Source organism: Hyla sarda, chromosome 1 (assembly GCF_029499605.1).
Source record: "Hyla sarda isolate aHylSar1 chromosome 1, aHylSar1.hap1, whole genome shotgun sequence".
NCBI classification, from domain to species: Eukaryota; Metazoa; Chordata; class Amphibia; order Anura; family Hylidae; genus Hyla; species Hyla sarda.
Window position 1 is genome coordinate 602,357,190 of NC_079189.1, and position 23,658 is coordinate 602,380,847.

A 23,658-nucleotide genomic window follows, 5' to 3' on the forward strand; every position below is an offset into this window, starting at 1 on the left:
ATGTTTGATCCGGAAGTGTGCTGCCACCGACTTCAGTGTGTGATCTCTCCTGAAATCCCTCTCCGCCAAGGATATAGTAGACCAATCTTTCTGGATACGCTTACGCAACTCCTGCATAGTCTGTCCAATGTACACCTGTTGGCAAGGGCACACGATGGCGTATAAAACATTCCGTGATTTGCAATCTACGCAGTGACGGAGCTTGTGACGTGAGTCATCACCTGTATTAAGAAACTCCATGTATTGACAAACTGAACATTCACTGCACAGAAATTAGCCCACATATAGATTTTTCCACTGCGGGGGTCCCGAAAAATAACTTCTCGTCAGAATGTCTTTTAAATCGCATGCCCACCTAGCAGTCAAAGGTGGGGGTAGGAGTAATCAAATTGGCAACTTCAGAGTCCGATTTGAGGATGCCCAAGTGCTTCTCCAGGAGGCTTTGAATCAGATTCCACTGATTGTTACAGGATGTCACAAATCTGAGATTGTCATCCTCCTGTCGAGCCCGTGGATGTAACAATTCTCTTTCAGCTCTCATGGCCCTTTGATACGCTAGGGAGTTAACATTCTTTGGGTATCCCCTGTTCTTCAACCGATCCGCAAGTTCCCCAGCATGTCTTTTGAAGTCATCAACCTGTGTGCAGTTCCGGCATATCCGCAGAAATTGGCCTGTTGGGACCCCATGTCTTGTGTGTCTTGGATGGAAGCTGTTAAAATGAAGCAAACGTCGCTGTCTCCTTTCAGTAAAGCTTTGTCGTAATGCGCTCCTCAAGTACCTGTATTTTGAGGTCCAAGAAGTCCACCGCTTCCTCGGACATCTTTCATGTCAAACGGATGTTTAGTTGATTCCTGTTCAGGCACATTGTTCCTGTGTGCCTGAACATAAAAAGAGGATATCGTCGATATATCTGAACCTCATCTAAAAACAAATTTTCCGTATACCTCCAGTGGGTACACGTGTGTCCCCTCCCACCACCCCAAAAAGAGGTTGGCGTAGGAGGGGGCATATCGTGCACCCATAGCGGTCCCCGAGGTCTGCCTATAGTACTTGCTGCCAAACAGGAAATAGTTGTGTCGTAAGATAAAATTCAGTAAATCGACGATAAAAGATTCGTGCATTTGATCACGGTTACCTTGTCCATCCAGAATCTCTGATACTGCCTTCACTCCATCCTCATGGGAGATGTTTGAATATAGCGACTCCACATCACAAGTCACCAATAAAAGTCCCTGATATTGGAAATATCCCACGGTGGGACTGACACCTCTGAGCATCATGGCCATTGGGCCATGCATGAGCTGGACAAGAATCTAGGACATCTTGCCCATGGGACGGGACCTTTCTTTGTTTCCTTGAGGACTATTGTGTGGACCCCCACAAATGTTGGACTGAACTCCATTGTCCTTATATGCAAGATATCAGATGGAAGGAGAGAATGTCAGGCTATTAATATTAATGGATGCGACTATTTGTCGCATGCATCCTCTGCTATTTAACCCCTTAAGGACGCAGGACGTAAATGTACGTCCTGGTGCGGTGGTACTTAACGCACCAGGACGTACATTTACGTCCTAAGCATAACCGCGGGCATCGGAGCGATGCCCGTGTCATGCGCGGCTGATCCCGGCTGCTGATCGCAGCCAGGGACCCGCCGGCAATGGCCGACGCCCGCGATCTCGCGGGCGTCCGCCATTAACCCCTCAGGTGCCGGGATCAATACAGATCCCGGCATCTGCGGCAGTGCGCGATTTGAATGAATGATCGGATCGCCCGCAGCGCTGCTGCGGGGATCCGATCATTCATAACGCCGCACGGAGGTCCCCTCTCCTTCCTCCGTGCGGCTCCCGGCGACTCCTGCTCTGGTCTGTGATCGAGCAGACCAGAGCAGAAGATGACCGAAAACACTGATCTGTTCTATGTCCTATACATAGAACAGATCAGTATTAGCAATCATGGTATTGCTATGAATAGTCCCCTATGGGGACTATTCAAGTGTAAAAAAAAATGTAAAAGTAAAAAAAAAAAGTGAAAAATCCCCTCCCCCAATAAAAAAGTAAAACGTCCGTTTTTTCCTATTTTACCCCCAAAAAGCGTAAAAAAATTTTTTTATAGACATATTTGGTATCGCCGCGTGCGTAAATGTCCGAACTATTAAAATAAAATGTTAATGATCCCGTACGGTTAACGGCGTGAACGAAAAAAAATAAAAAAAAGTCCAAAATTCCTACTTTTTTAATACATTTTATTAAAAAAAAATTATTAAAAATGTATTAAAAGTTTTTTATATGCAAATGTAGTATCAAAAAAAAGTACAGATCATGGCGCAAAAAATGAGCCCCCATACCGCCGCTTATACGGAAAAATAAAAAAGTTATAGGTCCTCAAAATAAAGGGATTATAAACGTACTAATTTGGTTAAAAAGTTTGTGATTTTTTTTAAGCGCAACAATAATATAAAAGTATGTAATAATGGGAATCATTTTAATCGTATTGACCCTCAGAATAAAGAACACACGTCATTTTTACCATAAATTGTACGGCGTGAAAACGAAACCTTCCAAAATTAGCAAAATTGCGTTTTTCGTTTTAATTTCCCCACAAAAATAGTGTTTTTTGGTTGCGCCATACATTTTATGATATAATGAGTGATGTCATTACAAAGGACAACTGGTCGCGCAAAAAACAAGCCCTCATACTAGTCTGTGGATGAAAATATAAAAGAGTTATGATTTTTAGAAGGCGAGGAGGAAAAAATGAAAACGTAAAAATTAAATTGTCCTTAAGGCCAAAATGGGCTGAGTCCTTAAGGGGTTAAAGTGGTTCCACTTATGTGCTATATATTAGATGAATGTTAAGTTGGTCACTATGCTCTCTACACACAGATTTTTCAATATGTGATTCCAGACTGTTTGTGCAATACACATGACCTTGAACTAATAACCTCAAAATTTCTTGTAGTTCCCTTTCATTTATTAGTACCGTATATACTCGAGTATAAGCCGAGTTTTTCAGCACGATTTTTCGTGCTGAAAACACCCCCCTCGGCTTATACTCGAGTGAACTCCCCCACCCGCAGTGGTCTTCAACCTGCGGACTTCCAGAGGTTTCAAAACTACAACTCCCAGCAAGCCAGGGCAGCCATCGGCTGTCCGGGCTTGCTGGGAGTTGTAGTTTTGAAACCTCCGGAGGTCCGCAGGTTGAAGACCACTGCGGCCTTCAACATCATCCAGCCCCCTCTCACCCCCTTTAGTTCTGAGTACTCACCTCCGCTCGGCGCTGGTCCGGTCCTGCAGGGCTGTCCGGTAAGGAGGTGGTCCGGTGAGGAGGTGGTCCGGGCTGCTATCTTCACCGGGGAGGCCTCTTCTAAGCGCTTCGGGCCCGGCCTCAGAATAGTCACGTTGCCTTGACAACGACGCAGATACGTCGTTGTCAAGGCAACGGCTCTATTCCGGGCCGGAAGCGCAGAGAAGAGGCGCCCCCGGTGAAGATAGCAGCCCGGACCACCTCCTCACCGGACCACCTCCTTACCGGACAGCCCTGCAGGACCGGACCAGCGCCGAGCGGAGGTGAGTACTCAGAACTAAAGGGGGTGAGAGGGGGCTGGATGATGTTGAAGGCCGCAGTGGTCTTCAACCTGCGGACCTCCGGAGGTTTCAAAACTACAACTCCCAGCAAGCCCGGACAGCCGATGGCTGCCCGGGCTTGCTGGGAGTTGTAGTTTTGAAACCTCTGGAGGTCCGCATGTTGAAGGCCGCAGTGGTCTTCAACCTGCGGACCTCCGGAGGTTTCAAAACTACAACTCCCAGCAAGCCCGGACAGCCGATGGCTGCCCGGGCTTGCTGGGAGTTGTAGTTTTGAAACCTCTGGAGGTCCGCAGGTTGAAGACCACTGAGGGCGAATGATGAGAAGAGGATGATGAAGGGGGGGGGGGTGTGGGGATGATGAAGGGGGGCGGGGATGATGAAGGGGGGGGTGTGGGATGATTACAAGGGGATGATGAAGGGGGGATGTGTGGGATGATAAGGGGATGTGTGGGATGATGACAAGGGGATGATGAAGGGGGGATGTGTGGGATAAGGGGATGTGTGGGATGATGACAAGGGGATGATGAAGGGGGGATGTGTGGGATGATGACAAGGGGATGATGAAGGGGGGATGTGTGGGATAAGGGGATGTGTGGGATGATGACAAGGGGATGATGAAGGGGGGATGTGTGGGATAAGGGGATGTGTGGGATGATGACAAGGGGATGATGAAGGGGGGATGTGTGGGATAAGGGGATGTGTGGGATGATGACAAGGGGATGATGAAGGGGGGATGTGTGGGATGATGACAAGGGGATGATGAAGGGGGGATGTGTGGGATGATAAGGGGATGTGTGGGATGATGACAAGGGGATGATGAAGGGGGGATGTGTGGGATGATAAGGGGATGGGTGGGATGATGACAAGGGGATGATGAAGGGGGGATGTGTGGGATGATGACAAGGGGATGATGAGGATGTTAATGACGGGTCTGGATGATGACAGGGGGGGATGAGGTATTTCCCACCCTAGGCTTATACTCGAGTCAATAACTTTTCCTGGGATTTTGGGTTGAAATTAGGGGTCTCGGCTTATACTCGGGTCGGCTTATACTCGAGTATATACGGTATTAGGGTCACAAGGGTCATATGTATTGAGCATTTTGTCTTTTGACAAGTACATCTATATTGCTGACACTGTATTGAGTGTCAACGCATGCGCATTGCAGGATAGCAGTGAGAAGCCACTGAAGTTATGGTACGGAGCTTCCCGCATGTGCAATATATGCGATGCAAATTATGCAGGTGCATTATGCGCATAGATGCGGCGCTGTACTTTTGAGCGCATGATTGAGTGTTGCCACACTTCCGGCAACCTCCATCATACCATACTTGTACCTTGTTCCGCCAGAAGAGGGGCAAGTGTATTGCATGTGAGGAAACAAACACACGCCATGGTGGATTCACTAAACCAGAGGTAATTACTGCATAAATAAAGGTGCAGATTTTTTACATGGGTATATATATGGCATTGGAGGAGTCAATGGTGACTCCTGAGGAAGCCACCGCTGCAGGTGGCGGAACGCGTGGGTCAAGCTGCTCCCCTGATTCCTGGTGATAACTGTCCTGTCGCTACATTTATTTTCATGCTATTCTTGAGTCAGAACCTTTCATTTAGCATATATTGGGCCATTATTTTGTTATTAGGCAAGGTTTCTAGCGTTATTGGCATAGGGTATTTAGTTCTTACACATATGTAGTTATACTTTGGTATTTGCACATATTCATTGGTCACTTGTTTACATGGTAATAATTATTACTACATGTGTTGCACTGGACACTTTATTTATATTTATTATATTGTGGGACAGTAATTGCGATTTATATGTATTCAGGTTCTGGCATCTTTTCCTGATTTATATATGTGAACAGGACTGTTTTTTCACCTAGTATGCTATTGAGCATGAGCCAGGGGGTGTGAGATAGGATTACATTCCTATGCTCTGTGTATTCTTATGTGGTTTTAAGTGTTTTTAATGGTGGATGTATTCCCCCCCCCCCCCCCCCTTTATTTTGTCAGCTGATGTGAATAAAATTAATGTAATTACTTATACACAGTTGTTGATTTCCACAGGACAAGTGTACCCTTTTCAGAAGGCCAGGAGCAGCGGCCTCGGTCGCAACGTCACTGCCAAGCTCCCTTGTGACCTCATGGCCACGCCCCTCCATTGATGTCTATAGGAGAGGGCTCTGTCCCTAGACATCTTATCCCCTATCTAAGGGATAGGGGATAAGAGGTTTGATGGCGGGGATTCTGCTGCCAGGGACCCCCGCGATCTCGGCTGCGGCACCCCAGACATCTGGTGCACGGAGCAAACTTCACTCCATGCCGAATGACTGGCAACGCAGGGCCGGAGGCTTGTGACGTCACGCCCCCTCAATGCAAGTCTATGGGAGGGGATTGCATTGAGGGGGCGTGGTTGTGACGTCACGAGCCTTCGGCGCTACACCCGACACTCTAAACGAATGACGGGTGCAGCAGGGAGATCCGCTTAATTTTTAACGATAAACGGTATTATTTGCTCATGTCTGTTATGATGGGCAGTAAATCTGCGGGAGGTCTGGCAGTACCGGAAGTATTACCTGGCAGCCCACATCGGCCATCTCTCTGCCAGGTCCTCATACTAGGTTTATAGTAAATGAATGGAGAAGGGGGTCCAGCTCTCAGATGAATCACTGTTAGTAAAAGCTGTGTTTTAAGTCATATTAAAACATGGAACAAATGGGGGAAAAAATTTAAGAGCTTGCCATAAGCCTGAAACGCGTTGGCGTGCTGTTTTTAACGCATTAGGTTTTTTGTTTTAGTTTCTTCCATGTTTTAATATGACTTAGTAAAAGCTATGTTTTAACAGCGATTCATCTGAGAGCTGGACCCCCTTCTCCATTCATTTGTTATACCCGGGAAGCGGCCCGCATAGTCCGTGCTCCAGAAATTGTACTACAGCCGGAGTCCCTCTACATCGTGTCCGTATTGGGTGGTGAGCTGAGCATTGTTTTCTTTCCATTTACCTATGTTTATAGTAGGCGGATGGAGATTGATAAATTGAAGCTGACCCCAATCCACCCTAATTACCTACTCTGGTCTACCCACCCTCTTACTGCCCCATTACACCCCCTCCTAGGCCCTATGTCCTTCTCCCAGTATGTCTGGGGTTATTGTGCTGGGAAGTATGGGCTCTGTTCTTCTTCTCCCTGCAGTTCTTCCTTTATCACTCAGAAATCCCATCTAGTGTGACTTCAGGTATGGTTTGTATATGGGGCCCAAAAAACCCTCTTTTGCTACGCTGATGTGGTGGATCCATTTCCCTGTACTTTGCTTTCCTAAATACAGAATTCCCTCCTCCGAACGGCTGCGATACCTACACAAACGCCATCATGGTCTCCAAATTGGGGGCGCTGACTGTATCTATCCCTATGAAGATTGAACAGCTCTGCAGCCAGGGCCTTCTCTCTGATATGTTCTCTATTTTATAATGCTCCGGTGGGAGATGGTGCGCCTGCTCATAGGTAATATCACATGCCCTGTTATATGGGATATGGCGGTGGGGTGGTGGGGGTTGACCCTTCATATCTTTTGGTCATGCCTGTTGATAGGGGGGTTTTGGGCTGAGGTTGGCCGTTTGGTGATGGATTTGTTTGGGGTTGTATCTTTGGACCCTATGATTTACTTCTTCCACTTGTCCCTCTTCCTTCCTTGGGGTAGAAGGGTGTTACATTACTTCTACATGTCCTTTTAGCGGCTAAAACACTGATAGCTAAATTCAGAAAAAAGGTTACTGCTGACTTCCAAATACCGTATATCCCAGCATATAAGACGACTTTTTAACCCCGAATTTTCTTCTGAAAAGTCGGGGGTCGTCTTATACGCCGGGTATTGAGGTCCGGGATAGGAAAACTTCTGATTATCTGCCCGGGCCGGCTCCCGCGTGTGGCTGCAGGTGGGGGCCGGCCAGAGCAAGTAAAAACTAATACTGTATACTAAAAACCAGGGGGCCTCCAGCTGTTGTGAAACTACAACTCCCAGTATGGCAGAGGCTGTCCGGGCATGCTGGGAGTTGTAGTTTTACAACAGCTGGAGGCCCCCTGGTTTTTAGTATACAGTATTAGTTTTTACTTGCTCTGGCCGTCCCTCGCCTGCAGCCACACACGGGAGCCGGCCCGGGCAGATAATCATAGGTATTCCTATGACGGACATCGCCGTGTCCCGTAAAATCTTTTCAGGACATAAGGATGTCCGCCGGTCACTTACCATTCCCCGGCGGGGCGTGTCCTCCTGCGATCCTCCTTCAGTCCTCCTGCGGTCCAGTCCTCCGTCTCTATGGTTGTACGCACGGGACGTCAGTGAAGTCACGTGCCTACAACCAAAGAAGCAGAGAAGCGCAGTACCAGGAGGACCGCAGGAGGACGCGCGCCGACCGGGGCCTGGTGAGTGACCGGCCGTGCTATCTTAAGTGATACGCTCACCGCTCCTGGCACCTACTGCTATGGTCCATAGGCCATAGCAGTAGATGGTGACCCGGGCCGGAGGAGCGGTGATCAGAACACTGTGGGGGGCAGACCAGTACAGACATACAGCCTGCAGTCATACACTGTATATGGCTGGAAGCTGTATGTCTGTAGGGGGAGCTGCCAATCTAATGTGGGGGGGAGCTGCCTACTATAGTAGGGGAACTGCTGACCTAATGTTGGGGGAGCTGCCTACAAATGTGGGGGGAGCTGCCTACAAATGTGGGGGAGCTGCCTACTATTGTGGGGGAAATGCTGACCTAATGTGGGGGAATTGCCTACAAATGTGGGGGGAGCTGCCTACTATTGTGGGGGAACTGCTGACCTAATGTGGGGGGGAGCTGCCTACAAATGTGGGGGGAGCTGTCTACTATTGTGGGGGAACTGCTACTAATGTGGGGGAGCTGCCTAATAATGTGGGGTAACTGCTGACCTAATGTGGGGTAACTGCTGACCTAATGTGGGGTAACTGCTGACCTAATGTGGGGTAACTGCTGACCTAATGTGGGGTAACTGCTGACCTAATGTGGGGTAACTCCCGACCTATTGTGGGGGAACTGCCATCCTAATGTGGGGGAACTGCCATCCTAATGTGGGGGAACTGCCGACCTAATGTGGGGGAGCTGGCAATCTAATGTGGGGGAACAGGCAACCTAATGTGGGGGAACTGGCAACCTAATGTGGGGGAACTGGCAACCTAATGTGGGGGAACTGGCAACCTAATGTGGGGGAACTGGCAACCTAATGTGGGGGAACTGGCAACCTAATGTGGGGGAACTGGCAACCTAATGTGGGGGAACTGGCAACCTAATGTGGGGGAACTGGCAACCTAATGTGGGGGAACTGGCAACCTAATGTGGGGGGAACTATACTGCCTACCTAATGTGGGGGAACTATACTGCCTACCTAATGTGGGGGGAACTATACTGCCTACCTAATGTGGGGGGAACTATACTGCCTACCTAATGTGGGGGGAACTATACTGCCTACCTAATGTGGGGGGAACATGATGCCTACCTAATGTGGGGGGAACTACAAGGTACCGTACATCGCGGTAGGAGGGGTAGTCTTATATGGCGAGTGTATCCCAAACTCTATATTTTAACTGTAAAATTTGGGGGTCGTCTTATACGCCCAGTCGTCTTATACGCCGGCATATACGGTACATTTACCAACATATAAAAGAAGATAATATGTCTTAATCGCAAAATTGTAAAATAATACATTTCCCTCATCATGACTGACAGCAGAAGATGATTCTACATCCATATTATAAGCTCACAGCATGTGTCATAGCCTATAACAGTGTCACAATTTTATCCAGATTTCATTCATATTTAAGCTAAGTGGGGAATATATAGAGCACAAAAAGTGACAGAACAGCCGTACACTAATTTTTTGATATTTTTGTTAATTTCCTGTGAAATTGCTTCCCTACATTTAGTGGTTACTACTCACCTTGGGGGTTACCTGTAGGAATGTCCTCCTTATACTGCTCATCACCACTCACATCTGTCTCTTCTTCTTCTTCCTTTATGTCTATAGCATTAACACGGATGAGATCTTTCTCTGCAGGAATGTCTTTCTTATACTGCTCCTCAATGCTCACATCTGTCTCTTCTTCCTTTATATATGTAGTATTAATATAGTTCATATTTTTCCCTGTAGGAATGTCCTCCTTATACTGCTCATCGCCGCTCACATCTGTCTCTTCTTCCTTTATGTCTGTAGCATTAATATAGATCATATTTTTCCTTGTAGGAATGTCCTCCTTATACTGCTCATCACCGCTCACATCTGTCTCTTCTTCTTCCTTAATGTCTGTAGCATTAATATAGATCCTATTTTTCCCTGTAGGAATGTCCTCCTTAGACTGATCATCACCGCTCACATATGTCTCTTCTTCCTTTATGTCTGTAGCATTAATATAGTTCAGATCTTTATCCTGATCCATAAGCTGTAGAAGAAATCATAAAAGTCATCAGACAGTAGGAAAAGTCACTTAGAATGTTTTAGGGTAAAAAAAAAAAAAAAGATTATTAAAGCGCAGCTGTCATTTTAGGTATCTTATCAGGATAAGCTGCCTTGTGTGTGTAAATAACAAGTAGCACTGTTTCTGGACATTATATACAATAACATATATATGGCATTTTTCATCAGATTTCGGCTCTAGAGGTTTCATTTTTAGTTGTCCCTAAGCTGGTGGGTACAGCCTAGCCTCTATGATGTCTCCCATACATTGCACACACAGAGAAGAGGATCCTATTCTTCTCATTATAGTACACTCGAAAAAGCAGCTGTAGAATGGAGGACATTACACATCAGTAGTGAGTAGTCAACATTGTAAATCAAGCCTGGCCCATTAACCCTTAGAGGACGGACCCATTTTTACCTCAATGACCAGACTCTCTTTTTATTTTTTTTTGACATGTGTCTCTTTAAATGGTAGTAACTTTAGAATGTTTTTCTGAGCGGAGCGATTCAGAGATAGTTTTTTCGTGACATATTGTACTTTATATAAAAGTGGTAAATTTTTGATGACACATCCAGCATTATTTGTGAGTAACTCCAAAATATTGTGAAAAACTGGAAAATTTCTGGGGTTTTTCTTAATTATTTTTTTTATGGTGTTCACTGTGCGGTAAAAGTCATGTTCTATTTATTTTGTGGGTCAGTATGATTATGGAGATTTTATATGGCTTTTTATGGTCTTTTTCCTTTTCTGAGCAAAATTTTTCTTTTCCCTTTTTTTGTGTTATGTTCCGACATCGGTGACTTTTTTGCGATACGTTCCTCTATTTGTAACAAAATTGGCGAATTTTGCGCTTTTTTGTTGTTTTTCTTTTTCGTGCGGGATAATTAACATTATAGCTTTATAGTAAACGACATTATGTGGCAATATCTAGTATGTATATGATTTGTGTGTTTTTTGTTAATGATAATAAAGGGCTTTTATTTAGAAAAAAAATTATACTTTTATTGAAAAACCTTTTATTAATTTTATTTTTCACTTTTTACAGGTTATACAGGCAATACATTTGTACTGCAGCACAGTATAACCTGATCTGCTGCACACACTACAGTCTGTGCGATCTAGCCTATGGCTGGACCTCACAGGCTTCCGTAGCTGGCAGACAGGAGGCCATCAGCTGGCCTCCTGCTGCCATAGCAACCAACTGAGACCCGCGATCGTATCGAAGAGCTGCCGTTGGTGAACAGGGGGAGCACCCTCCCCCTGTCAACACCACAGATGCCGTGATCAGGATTGATAATGGCATCTATGGGCCGATCTCCTAAGCTGCGTGCGGCAGAGCAGGAGATCAGCAGCACGTATGCATATGTCTCAGCGCGTGAACATGTCGGGTGCTGAGACATATGCATACGTCCTGTAGCGGTAAGGGGCCAGAGGAAGAAACAGAAGGAGGGATGAAGGCAGAAGCCGGGACTTGTCATTGGGAACCCAGCGGCAGTGAGTGTTGGGAACGGCAGGAGCACGCAGGCTGTAGACATGGAGGAGAATTTAATTAATTTTGGGGCCCCTGTTTCTAGGGGGCAGACGAGGAACTTTGCAGTCTCTGTGTGTCTCTGCTCTCTAAATTCATCCCCCCATAATGGTAACCATTTCATTATCATGATGCCAAAACTGACATGACAGGAGGAGTTATCTGAGCCCCATAGCTGTGCACCTTTCTCATTCCACAAGTATAAAGCATATAATAGTGTAGGATAAAACAAGACTGAACACAAGAGCTTCACAGCCCTTCTACAGATCATAGGGAATATCTCCATCTACCTGATCCTGATCCTGTGGAAGAAGAGGACGGGGACACCTCTCTGCTGCTGTTCTCTTACTGGATCTGACTGTAGGGAACACATACAGAGACTGAATTCATTCTTTACATACAAATAATGAGAGGACGTGTGTATATAGTCATGTCTATTACCTGCTGATGTGAGGGGCTGCTGATCCTCCATCATCACCTGATCCTTGTACTGATCCTTGTGTCCTTCTACATACTCCCACTCCTCCATGGAGAAATAGACCGCCACGTCCTGACACCTTATAGGAACCTGGAGAGACCTCAGCACTGTTCTCTATATAAGGAATGTTACTTTATATTAGTTACATCCATTGGGACACAGACAGGCAGGTTAGTGAGATTAGGAAAGTACAGAAAATACCACAAAAAATCCAGAATAACCAACGTTTTGAGCCTTGTGGATGGCAGATCTGCAGACATATGGACCTAAGGCTTTTTTCAACCGTACTAACTATACAATATTAATAATAATAAAAATAATAATAATGGTGTATACGCCACTATCACTAAGCAGAAAGGTGTCAAAATGAATAATAATATAAATTAGACTGAGAATTAATACAAGAAATATGGGGCTCAGGGTCCCAGATATTTTAACCAATAAACTGTTTATTAAAAGTAAATTATACACAATTATATAATATGACCTGCAACTCACAGGGACCTTGTGAGTCATCTGGGTCACCTCTTAACCCCTTAAGGACCCAGCCAATTTTCAGTGTAGAGAGGTGGGTGAATTGCGGCGCTGACCAGGAAAGGACACGTCCAGTGAGCAGAAAGGTTTTATTCAAATGCAACGCGTTTCACCGCGCCTGCGCGGCTTCCTCAGGCATGACAAACAGGATAGGGAAGGGGCTTATATACAGGGTAGGATTAAAGGGGTATTCCAGGAAAAAAGTTTTTTTATATATCAACTGGCTCCAGAAAGTTAAACAGATTTGTAAATTACTTCTATTAAAAAATCTTAATCCTTTCAGTACTTATGAGCTTCTGAAGTTAAGGTTGTTCTTTTCTGTCTAAGTGCTCTCTGATGACACCTGTCTCGGGAACCACCCAGTTTAGAAGCAAATCCCCCATAGCAAACCTCTTCTAAACTGGGCGTTTCCCGAGAAAGGTGTCATCAGAGATTACTTAGACAGAAAAGAACAACCTTAACTTCAGAAGCTCATAAGTACCGAAAGGATTAAGATTTTTTTAATAGAAGTAATTCACAAATCTGTTTAACTTTCTGGAGCCAGTTGATATATATAAAAAAGTTTTTTCCTGGAATACCACTTTAAACCATTCGAATAACATGACATTACTTAACCCCTTAAGGATGCAGGACGTAAATGTACGTCCTGGTGCGGTGGTACTGAACGCACCAGGACGTACATTTACGTCCTGTGCATAACCGGGGGCATCGGAGCGATGCCCGTGTCATGCGCGGCTGATCCCGGCTGCTGATCGCAGCCAGGGACCCGCCGGCGATGGCCAACGCCCACGATCTCGCGGGCGTCCGCCATTAACCCCTCAGGTGCCGGGATCAATACAGATCCCGGCATCTGCGGCAGTGCGCGATTTGAATGAATGATCGGATCGCCCGCAGCAGATGCTGCGGGGATCCGATCATTCATAATGCCGCACGGAGGTCCCCTCACCTTCCTCCGTGCGGCTCCCGGCGTCTCCTGCTCTGGTCTGTGATCGAGCAGACCAGAGCAGAAGATCACCGAAAACACTGATCTGTTCTATGTCCTATACATAGAACAGATCAGTATTAGCAATCATGGTATTGCTATGAATAGTCCCCTACGGGGACTATTCAAGTGTAAAAAAAAATTTAAAAAAATGTAAAAGTAAAAGTAAAAAAAAAGTGAAAAATCCCCTCCCCCAATAAAAAAGTAAAACGTCTGTTTTTTCCTATTTTACCCCCAAAAAGCGTAAAAAAATTTTTATAGACATATTTGGTATTGCCGCGTGCGTAAATGTCCGAACTATTAAAATAAAATGTTAATGATCCCGTACGGTGAACGGCGTGAACGAAAAAAAAATAAAGTCCAAAATTCCTACTTTTTTAATACATTTTATTAAAAAAAAAATTATAAAAAATGTATTAAAAGTTTTTTATGTGCAAATGTGTTATCAAAAAAAAGTACAGATCATGGCGCAAAAAATGAGCCCCCATACCGCCGCTTATACTGTTAATAAAAATGTTAGAGGTCATCAAAATAAAGGGATTATAAACGTACTAATTTGGTTAAAAAGTTGTGATTTTTTTTAAGCACAACAATAATATAAATGTAGTAATAATGGGTATCATTTTAATCGTATTGACCCTCAGAATAAAGAACACATGTCATTTTTACCATAAATTGTACGGCGTGAAAACGAAACCTTCCAAAATTAGCAAAATTGCGTTTTTTGTTTTAATTTCCCCAAAAAATAGTGTTTTTTGGTTGCGCCATACATTTTATGATATAATGAGTTATGTCATTACAAAGGACAACTGGTCGCGCAAAAAAAAGCCCTCATACTAGTCTGTGGATGAAAATATAAAAGAGTTATGATTTTTAGAAGGCGAGGAGGAAAAAATGAAAACGTAAAAATTTCATTGTCTGAGTCCTTAAGGCCAAAATGGGCTGAGTCCTTAAGGGGTTAAAAATATTCTCAAATTTAAAAATTGTAAATTATACAGAAAAACATGTGCCATAGCATATGTATAAAAATATAAGAAAAATATATCTGACGTAAAAAACATATGAATACACACATATAAAATAATTTAAATAAAATTGATGTTAAAGAAATAAACTGCATATTAGATATGTGTAATGGACATGCAGACGAATGCGCAAAACGGACGAAAAAAATATATATATATACACAACATGATAGAAATAATCAAAAATAGTATTAAAAAAAATAAAGAATGAAAAAGACGAAAATAAAAATAAATATTGATGAGCAAAAATGCAGAGAAATAATATGAATGTGAAATAATAAAAAATACTAACAATAAATCAACAGACAAACATATATATGAAGAATCCCTTCTCAGTGGTCTTCAACCTGTGGACCTCCAGATGTTGCAAAACTACAACTCCCAGCATGCCCGGACAGCCAATGGCTGTCCGGGCATGCTGGGAGTTGTAGTTTTGAAACATCTGGAGGTCCGCAGGTTGAAGACCACTGCGGCCTTAGTCATGATCCAGACCCCCATTTCGTTTTCTACTCACCTCCCCTCGGTGGGAAGGAAGGGTTAATAACTCTGGAATGCTTTTACCTTTCATTCTGATTCCGAGATTGTTTTTTCGTGACATATTCTACTTTATGTTAGTGGTAAAATTTTGTCGATATTTGCATCATTTCTTGGTGAAAAATTCAAAATTTGATGAAAAATTTGAAAATTTTGCATTTTTTTTTTACTTTAAAACTCTCTGCTATAAAGAAAAATGAATATTCCAAATAAATTATATTTTGATTCACATATACAATATGTCTAATTTATGTTTCCATCATAAAATTGATGTGTTTTTACTTTTGGAAGACATCAGAGGGCTTCAAAGTTCAGCAGGAATTTTCCAATTTTTCACAAAATTTTCAAAATCGGAATTTTTCAGGGACCAGTTCAGTTTTGAAGTGGATTTGAAGGGTCTTTATATTAGAAATACCCCATAAATGACCCCATTATAAAAACTGCACCCCACCAAAGTATTCAAAATGACATTCAAAAAGTGTGTTAACCCTTTAGGTGTTTCACAGGAATAGTAGCAAATTGAAGGAGAAAATTCAAAATCCTAGAGGAAGCTTGGCGAAACGCGTCAGAGTGTGAGGTGGAGGAACGTCCTGGAGCATACCCTGCGCCCTCTTTCCTGCGGTATGGTTTACCTTCTATTGCTGCTTCCTATTATATCCTTGTAGATGCTGCTATGTTCTATATTGCACTATGCCCTATTTATATGCTGCATTGTTGGTAATATGGTGTATTGGCTAGGACCTATATTTTGAGATTCTGCTGTACTTTATTGTGCACAAGACCCTATACACATGCTGCTATATTTACTATAAATATTTATAATATTGTTGCCAATTTTTTTTTTTGTAAATAAATCCCTTTTTCCACATATAAAATAGTTCATAAGGTTGAAAAAAAGACCAAAGTCCATCAAGTTCAACCTATATCCCTAACGAGTCCCTACTGAGATGATCCAGAGGAAGGCAAAAAACCCTCATACTAGAGGTAAAAATTCCTTCCCGACTCCAAATATGGCATCAGAATAAATCCCTGGATCAATGTTCTGTCCCTATAAATCTAGTATACATAACCTGTAAAGTTATTATTCTCCAAAAATGCATCCAGCCCCTTTTTGAACTCTATTACAGAGTTCCCCATGACCACCTCCTCAGGCAGAGAATTCCACAGTCTCACTGCTCTTACAGTAAAGAACCCCCCCATTCTGTGCTGGTGTAGAAACCTTCTTTCCTCTAGACGTAGAGGATGTCCCCTTGTTATAGATACAGTCCTGGGTATAAATAGATCATAGGAGAGATCTCTGTACGGTCCCCTGATATATTTATACATAGTTATTAAAGGGGTACTCCGGTGCTTACACATCTTATCTCCTATCCAAAGGATAGGGGAAAGGATGCCTGATCGCGGGAGTCCCGCCGCTGGGGACCCCCGGGATCATGCATGCGGCACCCCATTTGTAATCAGTCCCCAGAGCGTGTTCGCTCCGGGACTGATTACGGTCGACCGCAGGGCCGGCGGCGTGTAACGTCACGCCTCCACCCCCGTGTGACGTCACGCTCCGCCCCTCAATGCAAGCCTACAGGAGGGGGCGTGATAGCTGTCACCCACCCCACCCACCCCCTCAGCCCAACCCTATATAAGTAGTAGTTAGCTACACAAGGGCCATTTCTTTCCTAGCAGCCTCCCAGTCTGACTGGGAGAGCATGGTAAGTGAGCTGTAGCACCCTGTTCACACTGGTGTAGTGCTGTGCGGCGTCTGTTGCTGCCGTGGCGCCGTGTCTGTGGGGAGGTGCGACCCATAGACTGGTTTTAGTGGCATTTGGGCTGCTCTGCCAGTGTGTCGTTCCCCCTGTGGGCACTGGTGTCGCGGTGATGCGGAAAATGACTGATGTCATTACAAAGTAGAATTGGTTGCGCAAAAAAATAAGCCATCATATGGATTTGTAGGTGCAAAATTGAAAGAGTTATAATTTTTTAAAGGTGAGGAGGAAAAAAACTCATGTCCCTAAGGGGTTAAAAACAACCTTTAACTCACCTTCTTCCTACGTTCCCACGTTGCTCCAGAACCGGCCTCACGGTCCCTCCGCTGCTCTTGCTGCTTCCTGGGGATGGGAACGTCACAGAGCCGTCAGCCTATCACCGTCCACAACGATGTCCCGCCTCGGCCGGTGATAGGCCGGCAGGCTTATTACATGACACTGCGGTCAGCCTATCACCGGCCGAGGCGGGACATCGCTGCGGCCGGTAATAGGCTGACGGCTCTGTGACGTTCCCATCCCCAGGAGGCAGCAAGAGGACCGTGAGGCTGGTTCCGGAGCAACGGGGGAACGTAGGAAGAAGGTGAGTTAAAACTTAGTTTTGTTTATTTCTGAAGCCCAGGCACAGGATAGTACAGTACAGTGCAGCGGCTGATAATTATTTGGGGCGAGGGGGAGGGAAGCGCCCGCCAGTGACACATGATTAGTTGCCGGATGTGAGGACAGCGCGCTGCGGCTGATAATTCATTAATTCGAGGGGGGAGGGGCCCAACCAGTATTGCAGTATGGGAAAAATTCATATCGTGCAGGAAAAAAATTTGGTATTCAGTATGAACCGGTATACCGCCCAGCCCTACGTGTACATGGTAAAACATGCATGAGACATGACAGTGATGGTATACATCCGCCTAAACACCACGTGGGGGGAGATTTATCAAAACCTGTCTAGAGGAAAAGTTGCCCATAGCAACCAATCAGATCGCTTCTTTAATTTCTAATAAGGCCTCTGCAAAATGAAAGAAGCAACTTTTCCTCTGCACAGGTTTTGATAAATCTCCCCCCACAAGTCTGAATGCACCGATACTAAACAACTAACCATGACTGGCCTAAGGCAATGAGAACAAACACTAGAGATGTGTAATCCGGTATCTAATATTGTGACATGTACATGGCAAGACAAAACTGAAGTATACATGATATACCAACAACGTCAAAGTTTGCGCGGCAATGCCTACTTACACCAGTGATTCTCAACTGGGGTGCCCCGACATACTGGGGTGCCGTACAGCACTGCCCGAGGTGCCGCGGGATTTCCTGCCCCAGCCTGTGCGCCTGTGACTCATGGCGCCGCCGGGTGGAAGTGAAGTATGTGTGCAATTTGCAGCATTCCTCTGCTTCCCCCAGCATCCCCTCCCCCCTGCGGCCCAGTGAGTGAGTGCCCTGGCGGTGCTCTGCCGGATTACCGTGCCGGTGTAGTGACCCGTGCCCCAGCGTCCCCCTCCCCCCAGCGGCGCAGCGAATGATTGCCATGCTGGGGCGCTGAGTCGGTGCCCTACCGGAGAGGAACGTGGAAGCTGCGCCCGATTCCAGTGCAGATGTAGTGAAGAAAAATGGCTTGCTTAAGGTAGTGTACCCTTTCCACCCCTCTGTTACCCCTTTTTAACCCTGTCCACACCCCCCTCTCACCCATCTGATCCATGTCCACTCCTGTCACCCATGTTCACCCCCCCGTCCGCCCCCCAGTCTACCCTGTCACACATGTCCACCCCCCTATTCACCCCTCTTTTATCCCCCTTCTCACACTTGTCCATCCTCCTGTCATCCCTGTTCACCCCCATATCTCCCGTGTCCACCCCTCTGTCACCCCTGTCCATTCCCTGACACACATGTTCACTCCCCCCCCCCCCCGTCCACCACTCTGACCACCCCCCAGTCTACACCTCTGTCACCCATGTCCACCCCCCCTTATTCTGTCCCTTTGTCACTGCTGTCCACCCCTCTTTTTACCGCTTTTCCACCCTCCTGTCATCCATGTCCACCTTGGCCATCTCCCTATCAACCCCCGTCACCCATGTTCACCCCCCATTGTCCACATCCTTGTCACCTTTGTTACCACCTTGTCACTCCTGTCCACACCTGTCACCTATGTACACCTTTCTACACCCCTCTGTCACCCATTTACACTCCTCTACACACCTGTCACCCATGTACACTCCTCTACACACCTGTCACCCATGTACACTCCTCTACACACCTGTCACCCATGTACACTCCTCTACACCCCTGTCACCCATGTACACTCCTCTACACACCTGTCACCCATGTACACTCCTCTACACACCTGTCACCCATGTACACTCCTCTACACCCCTGTCACCCATGTACACTCCTCTACACACCTGTCACCCATGTACACTCCTCTACACAACTGTCACCCATGTACACTCCTCTACACACCTGTCACCCATGTACACTCCTCTACACCCCTGTCACCCATGTACACTCCTCTACACCCCTGTCACCCATGTACACTCCTCTACACACCTGTCACCCATGTACACTCCTCTACACCCCTGTCACCCATGTACACTCCTCTACACAACTGTCACCCATGTACACTCCTCTACACCCCTGTCACCCATGTACACTCCTCTACACACCTGTCACCCATGTACACTCCTCTACACACCTGTCACCCATGTACACTCCTCTACACACCTGTCACCCATGTACACTCCTCTACACACCTGTCACCCATGTACACTCCTCTACACTCCTGTCACCCATGTACACTTCTGTCACCCATGTACACTCCTCTACACACCTGTCACCCATGTACACTCCTCTACACTCCTGTCACCATTGTACACCCCTCTGTACACCTTTCTGCCCCCCCTCTGTTACCTCTTTACATCTATACACCCCTGTATTCCTCGTCACTTGTAAAAGGGGAATCTGGAGGCTGATGCTGGTGAAGTGCGGGGCCTAATAGGTTTGTTTTGCAGGTTTATCGGTGAAGAGTTGTGGCTGGAAGAAATGGTCATGATGGCCGCGACCAGATGGAGAAGAGAAGGGAACGACGCTGATCAGAGAAGTTGCTGTATAAAGCAGCACTGTAATCTACACACCCACTGATAAATAGATATATATGGCCCAGAGTTATCAAACTGTGTGAGAGAAAAAGTGGAGAGATTTTACCATGGCAACCAATCACAGCTCAGCTAACGAGCTGTGGTAAAGTGAAACCTGAGCTGTGATTGGTTGTTGTGGTAAAATCCCTCCACTTTTTCTCTCACACAGTTTGATAAATCTCCCCAAATACAGAAAACCTGGTATAGCATGTTACAGTGAGTATGGTAAAGCATGTGCGGTGTATACGGTTCAGTCATGTACGTATGCCATACTGTAAACAACATGAGTGCGATAAACTATACAGGACAACGAGCGCGATACACAGAACGGAAGCGTGAGTCGTATACCACATTCTGAAGACACCTATGGCGCATATGTCAAACATGTATGAAAAGGACAGAAAGGCTGGATACGTAAAGATGCACAGTCTTATGAAAAAAAGAGATATAGCCAGCTCCCCGCTTGTGTAGATTTAGGGCACTCAGTAGATCAGTCTGGAAGCCAGTGTGCCCAGTCTTCCACGCCTTACCCAAAATACATAAGAACTTTTCCCCCACCTTTGGGACCAATAGTCGCGGGCATAGTGTCGGTGTTGGAGAGACTGGGCGCCTGGGTAGATGCACTTCTTCAGCCCCTTGCTGTACGTACATTGGGCTGGATAAAGGACACAAAATCTCTGTTTAATGCAGTACAAACCATGTCTTGGAATAATGGTGATGCCTGGTTGTCTTGTCATGTGACATCACTCTATTCGTGTATACCACATGCGGAGACACTACAGGCTGTTAGGTACCACATCAAGAAATATAGCCGATATGATGATATAATGTGCAAGTAGATTTTGGAGGTTTTGGTTTTTTGTTAAAAAAAAAACAATTACTTTCGATTTAAAGGAGTAGCCCAGTGGTGACCCAGTGGTGAACAACTCATCCCCTATACTAAGGATAGGGGATAAGTTTGAGATCGCGGGGGTCCGACCGCTGGGGCCCCCTGCGATCTCCTGTACGGAGCCCCGACAGCCCGCTGGAAGGGGGCGTGTTGACCTCCGCACGAAGCGGCGGCCGACACGCCCCCTCAATACAACTCTATGGCAGAGCCGAAGCGCTGCCTTCGGCAATCTCCGGCTCTGCCATAGCGATGTATTGAGGGGGCGTGTCGGCCGCCGCTTCGTGCGGGGGTCGACACCTGCTATCTGGCCGGAGAGCAGGGCCCCCGTACAGAGAGATCGCAGGGGGCCCCAGCGGTCGGACCCCCCACGATCTCAAACTTATCCCCTATCCTTAGGATAGGGGATACGTTTTTCACCACTGGACTACCCCTTTAATGAGGATTTTTTCATACAGGTGTCAGGATGCCCGATGGGCGCAAAATTTTCGCCAACTTTAGCAAACTTATATATGGCGTACTGGGAGGTGGGTCATCTATATTCTGCCAATAATCCATTTCTATCTTGTATAGAGTGGTATGGCAGATATATGGATGACCTCCTCCTGGTGTGGTCCGGGGGGCAGAAAAAGTGCAGAAAATGTTCTTGGTTACATTAATAGTAACAATTTAAACCTGACATTTACTCTGGAATAGGGTGGAGAATGTATCAATTTTTTGGATGTGACATTGATGGGCAATGCAGCAGAGGGATATATTTATTCTAAATCATACAGAAAGCCTACATCAGGCAACAGTATCCTTTCTGCAAAAAGTTGTCACCCGAAACATGTTACACGTAATCTCCCTATAGGAGAATTTATTAGGGCCAAAAGGGCTTCATCCAATAATGATTTATATGAAGATTCATGCCATGATATTTCAACTAGATTGCATAAAAGGGGTTATAGTACCAATATAATAAATAGAGCTAAAAATATAGTTAACAACAAAAATCGTGAAGATTATTTAAAGGGGTTATCCAGGAAAAAAAAACGTATATATATATATATATATATATATATATATATATATATATATATATGAACTGGCTCCGGAAAGTTAAACAGATTTGTAAATTACTTCTATAAAAAAAATCTTCATCCTTTCAGTACTTATGAGCTTCTGAAGTTGAGTTGTTCTTTTCTCAATGACACATGTCTGATGACAGGTGTCTCGGGAACCGCCCAGTTTAGAAGCAAATCCCCATAGCAAACCTCTTCTACTCTGTGCAGTTCCCGAGACAAGCAGAGATGTCAGCAGAGAGCACTGTTGCCAGACAGAAAACAACAACAACTCAACTTCAGCAGCTGATAATTATTGAAAGGATTAAGATTTTTTCTAATGGAAGTAATTTACAAATTTGATTAACTTTCTGGAGCCAGTTGATAGAAAGAAAAAAGTTTTTTTTCTGGAATACCCCTTTAATGAAATCAAAGCCATTATACAAAAACATTTTCCTTTGCTGTATGATAATGATGATAATTGTAAAGGTGTTGCAAATGGAGTGAGATTCGTAGCTAAAAAAGGGAAATCTTTGCAAGCAAGATTATCGAGCAGTGATTTCAAAGAAAACCGAAACAAATGCTGGTTAAAGGGGTATTCCAGGCAAAAACATTTTTCTATACATCAACTGGCTCCGGAAAGTTAAACAGATTTGTAAATTACTTCTGTTAAAAAATCTTAATCCTTCCAATAGTTATTAGCTTCTGAAATTTTCTGTCTAACTGCTCAATGATGATGTCACATCCCGGGAGCTGTGCATGATGGGAAAATATCCCCATAGGAGCTGGACAGCTCCCGGGACGTGAGTCATCAGAAAGCAGTTAGACAGAAAACAGCAACTCAACTTCAGAAGCTAATAACTATTGGAAGGATTAAGATTTTTTAATAGAAGTAATTTACAAATCTGTTTAACTTTCCGGAGCCAGTTGATATATATATATAAAAAAAAGTTTTTGCCTGGATAACCCCTTTAAGCTGGATGAAGTTTGGTTTGTCTCTAGAACCTCCCAGGGAGTGACAGCGGACGCCTAACTTCCAGGTGATTTTCTCATTATCAATACGCATGATTCAAAAGTAGTATATAAGGAGACAGTTGGCAGTTCTGTTTGTGCCATGACTAAGGACCTAATGGTCCGAAACGCGTCGGCGTTGTGATTTTAATTCACTGGGTGTATTTTGTTTTTTCTTGCAATGCCTATTTTTAAATGGATTAATTAAAGGTAGGACGTTTTAATATAATTGGTATCTGGGATCTTGTTCTACTTAAAGATGCGCACCATCAATTTAAAAAAAATAGAAAAACTTTATTGGACACACTGTAATAGACAAACAATTAAAATCACCTAAAATCCACAACAACCCAGGGGAGGACTATTATCCTACACACCCCCATCCCCATGCCGGATATCAATAATCTTCCCAGCTAATATAATGCAATGTAGTTATTACATACGCCAAAATAAGAAAAATGAAAGAATTATTGTGTATACACCAAATAATACAATACAAAAATATATATATAAATGAAATGCAAACTCCAATTGTGATCATTCTAATAATGAATAACAACCTATGCAAACTGAGAGCCAAAACATCCCACCTAAAGACGTAACCAAACCGTTCTAATGGTGCATGTATAGCAATATGAATGATAAGCACGGCTGGGAAATGATCACCACGGCCTGGAGGACAGC

The 23,658-nt window shown here is 44.8% G+C and overlaps 2 protein-coding genes across 2 annotated transcripts in view; both read right to left on the bottom strand.

Moving 5' to 3' along the window:
• The window catches only part of LOC130295068 (uncharacterized), a gene marked incomplete at its 3' end in the record, with an annotated part of 238,076 nt that overhangs the window by 79,255 nt on the left and 135,163 nt on the right, over positions 1-23,658 (bottom strand). The gene's annotated exons all lie outside the window — the stretch shown is intronic.
• Positions 11-12,348, bottom strand: LOC130297315 (uncharacterized). The gene is made up of 4 exons (XM_056549656.1): positions 12,038-12,348; positions 11,887-11,954; positions 9,552-10,050; positions 11-135 (listed from the first exon to the last, which is right to left on the bottom strand). Exons 1-4 carry the CDS (start codon positions 12,123-12,125, stop codon positions 101-103), a joined length of 690 nt encoding a protein of 229 aa, XP_056405631.1. The 5' UTR covers positions 12,126-12,348; the 3' UTR covers positions 11-100.